At 39.8% G+C, this 2,898-nt stretch overlaps 2 protein-coding genes across 2 annotated transcripts, besides 4 other annotated features; both read right to left on the reverse strand.

Moving 5' to 3' along the window:
* Nucleotides 1-2,898: a sequence feature (heterozygous, Esmeraldo-like haplotype).
* On the reverse strand, nt 34-834 carry Tc00.1047053508955.10 (syntaxin, putative; the record flags this gene model as incomplete). Its single annotated transcript, XM_797747.1, has 1 exon — nt 34-834. The coding sequence occupies one exon, from the start codon at nt 832-834 to the stop codon at nt 34-36; it is 801 nt and encodes a 266-aa protein (XP_802840.1).
* Nucleotides 51-142: a sequence feature (A-rich).
* Nucleotides 920-956: a microsatellite.
* Tc00.1047053508955.20 (hypothetical protein, conserved) lies at nt 1,752-2,456 on the reverse strand (the record flags this gene model as incomplete). The annotated part of the gene is made up of 1 exon (XM_797748.1): nt 1,752-2,456. The coding sequence occupies one exon, from the start codon at nt 2,454-2,456 to the stop codon at nt 1,752-1,754; it is 705 nt and encodes a 234-aa protein (XP_802841.1).
* Nucleotides 2,858-2,897: a microsatellite.

The following is a 2,898-nucleotide window of genomic DNA, read 5'->3' on the forward strand; positions in this document are numbered from 1 at the left end:
TTCCAAAACAACAATTCCAAGGGGAAAAAGGAATTAAACCAAACCAAACCAAAAAAAAAAAAAAAAAAAAAAAAAAACAAAAAGGTTGAACACAAACACAAAGAGAGAGAGAGAGAAAAAAAAAAAAAAAAAAAAAAAAAAAGGTCTCATCCAACCAATAGAGGCAAGAAACACTAGCGTGACGACTAGAATCAGAATCGTACAGATTTTTTTCCGATTAGACATACTGGAAAGTAGTTTGTCTATCTTTGTGTTGAGCACACGCAGACGCGCTTGTACTCCCTCCATGTCTTGCTGAGCCTCCACCAACAGAATTTCCTGTTGTTGGAGCTCATCATTGACGTTCACCCCCGTTTCCTTCAACTCTTGAAGGCCGTGGGAAAGCCTATCTAAAATAATATCCTGCTCCATGTGCTCCTTTCTCTGAATTTGTTCTTGCCCCAAGAGAAAAGAGTCATTAACCTGGCTTTCATTAGAATTCATAATACGACGCTTCTCGGCTTCGACCACGCGGACCTCCACAGCGTCGCTAAACGTGCGAAGACCTTTTAGCTCAGTCTCGAGATTGCGAACTACTCCCTGACGACGAAGCACCTCATTCACTGAGAAAACCTGGTCACCAACCCTACCGTTGCGCTGCTCAATGACCTGCAAGACATTTTTGAGGAGCTCCAATTCTTCATCTGCTGCATCCAACGTGCGTCTCACTTCCTCAATGAGAACACGGTCAACTATTCCCTTCGCCCTAAACGACTCTTGTACGCTTTTCGCCTTTGCAACAAGCTCACTTACATCGCTGACAGATTCGTCAAAAGGGTCTCTCGACGAGGGCATTCCAATTCCTCCTAAAAAGACCTTTCAAGTGGTAAGAGAAGAAACCCACAGCACATTTCGTTTGCAACGCCAAAGGGAAAAGCAGAAAAAAAAAAAAAAAAAAAAAAAAAAAAAGAACAAAATTCAACCACCATTTGTAATGCTGACTTCGCCGGTTTTTATTTTTCGTTTCCTCAAATGGGAATAGTTTTCTTCTCTTGAGCGCGCTATGACGCATCGTCCAAAACCAGGGAACCGAAAGGCAACCCATGTATTGGGACGGTAAAAGTATTAAAAATAAATAAACCTAATAAATAATTAGAAATTAGTATCAAACAAAGACTTAAAAATATGCGCCCGGCCAAGGTCGTTTCTCCAATCCCTAGAAAAAGACTGGGCAGAAAAAAAAAAAAAAAGATCACGGCCTGATTGAATGCGCCCCACATCCTCTAATTCAGAGAAAGATTTATCTACGCGTAATGTTTCAACAAAAATAAATAATTGTAAAAGCGCTTTTTGTGATACTCAGCTCCTTGTGAACGCAAAATGTGGAGGTTTTTGGCGTCCACAGCCGCCAAACACTTCCTCGTGATTATTTATTTCTACTTTTTTCAATGATACCGCTTTGGAGGGCAACTGATGCAGTTCCTTCCTTCTTTTTCTGATTTCCCGCCCATCGTCTAGTAATCAAAATCAACTCATCGATAAAGAAATAGGGTAGTAAAATGTGACGCGTCGTCAAGCGGTTAGCGTCATTGGGTCACATATTCCTTCCACAGGATTTCACACAAAGACACACACACACAAAAAAAAACCTTTTCATAGATATCTTTTATAGGCAACCAAAAAAGAAATCGAATCAATCAAAGGAGTGGAACATTTGAGGCGGGTGCTCTAATTGAAAAGTCTTAAAATATGATTTTTACTTCACTTCTTATTTAAGCTCCCAGCAGCAAGGATTTTTCATGTAGGCGCTTCATTTCAGTGGACAACGCAGAAAGAAATTCAGAGGTGCAGCTGAAAAATTCCCTCATACAAAGCCTGCCCTTGCTTACCACATTCGACTCCAATGCATCATGCGAGCTTTTGAAAAGTTTATCGGAAGCCTCGTAATCTGCTTTTAATGCATCTCGTGTCTTGGTGTCCTCTTCATACGTTTTGGATTCCTTTAAGTCCTTTCCCTTTTTTGCATACTCAGTCTCCTTTTTATCCACAGCACTTCGGTACACATCATATTCGTTCACAGCCTTCTGCCTTTGCTGATCAACACGAACACATTCCTCATAATCTGCCCTGATAGCGTGTCCAGTCTTAATGACAGTCGTTTCCATGTTGTTCATAAACTCCAGCAAGGCATATTGTTGAAGGTGTTCAATAGCCTTCTTGAAATCTTCTGAGAAATCCTTAAGTGGTTCTGGAATACAGCTACCACTATTGAGCTTTTCAAACGCCTTGGAGGCCTTTCCCAAGGAATGCATCACCTCCCTCATGGCATGCTTTGCTTTATCCATGGCCGTGCTGTACTCGTTGAGAGCCTCATTTAATGCTTTCAACGAGGCACTCCTTTTATTATAGTCCTCATCCACGGTTTTCTCCCCCACAAGCCCCAAAGAAGCTTTAGTATTCAGCATAAACTTTTTCATCCTTTTCAATTAGCTTAAATTTTTCAGTAGCAAAATCCTGAGAAATAAAAAATATCTTAATAAGAGAAAAAACGCAAATCGGGTAAAAAAAGAAAAGAAAAAATCGGTACGCATGAATAAGCCGAGAAAAGGCCTAACCAAAAATCAACCATAACTTCCAACTTTGACAAGAACGCCTCATTGGAGTTCACCAGTTCTTATCAAATACAAAATTCATGGCGATAAATCCAATAAAGCAAACTTAACCACAGATTTTTGCTGTCCATACTTTTTCCTTCAATTCTAAATCCACTGACATCGCTCATTCATTTAACGGTACGGCCTTGATGCTATCGCTATTACAGTGACACACTTCCTGCTGGCTCAATTTTCACTTGCTTTCAGTCAATATAAGAGAGGTCAATAAATTAAATAAATAAGTAAATAAATAAAATGAATAAAA

The sequence above is a fragment of the Trypanosoma cruzi genome, genomic scaffold, assembly GCF_000209065.1.
Source record: "Trypanosoma cruzi strain CL Brener 1047053517101 genomic scaffold, whole genome shotgun sequence".
In the NCBI taxonomy this organism is placed as follows: domain Eukaryota; phylum Euglenozoa; class Kinetoplastea; order Trypanosomatida; family Trypanosomatidae; genus Trypanosoma; species Trypanosoma cruzi.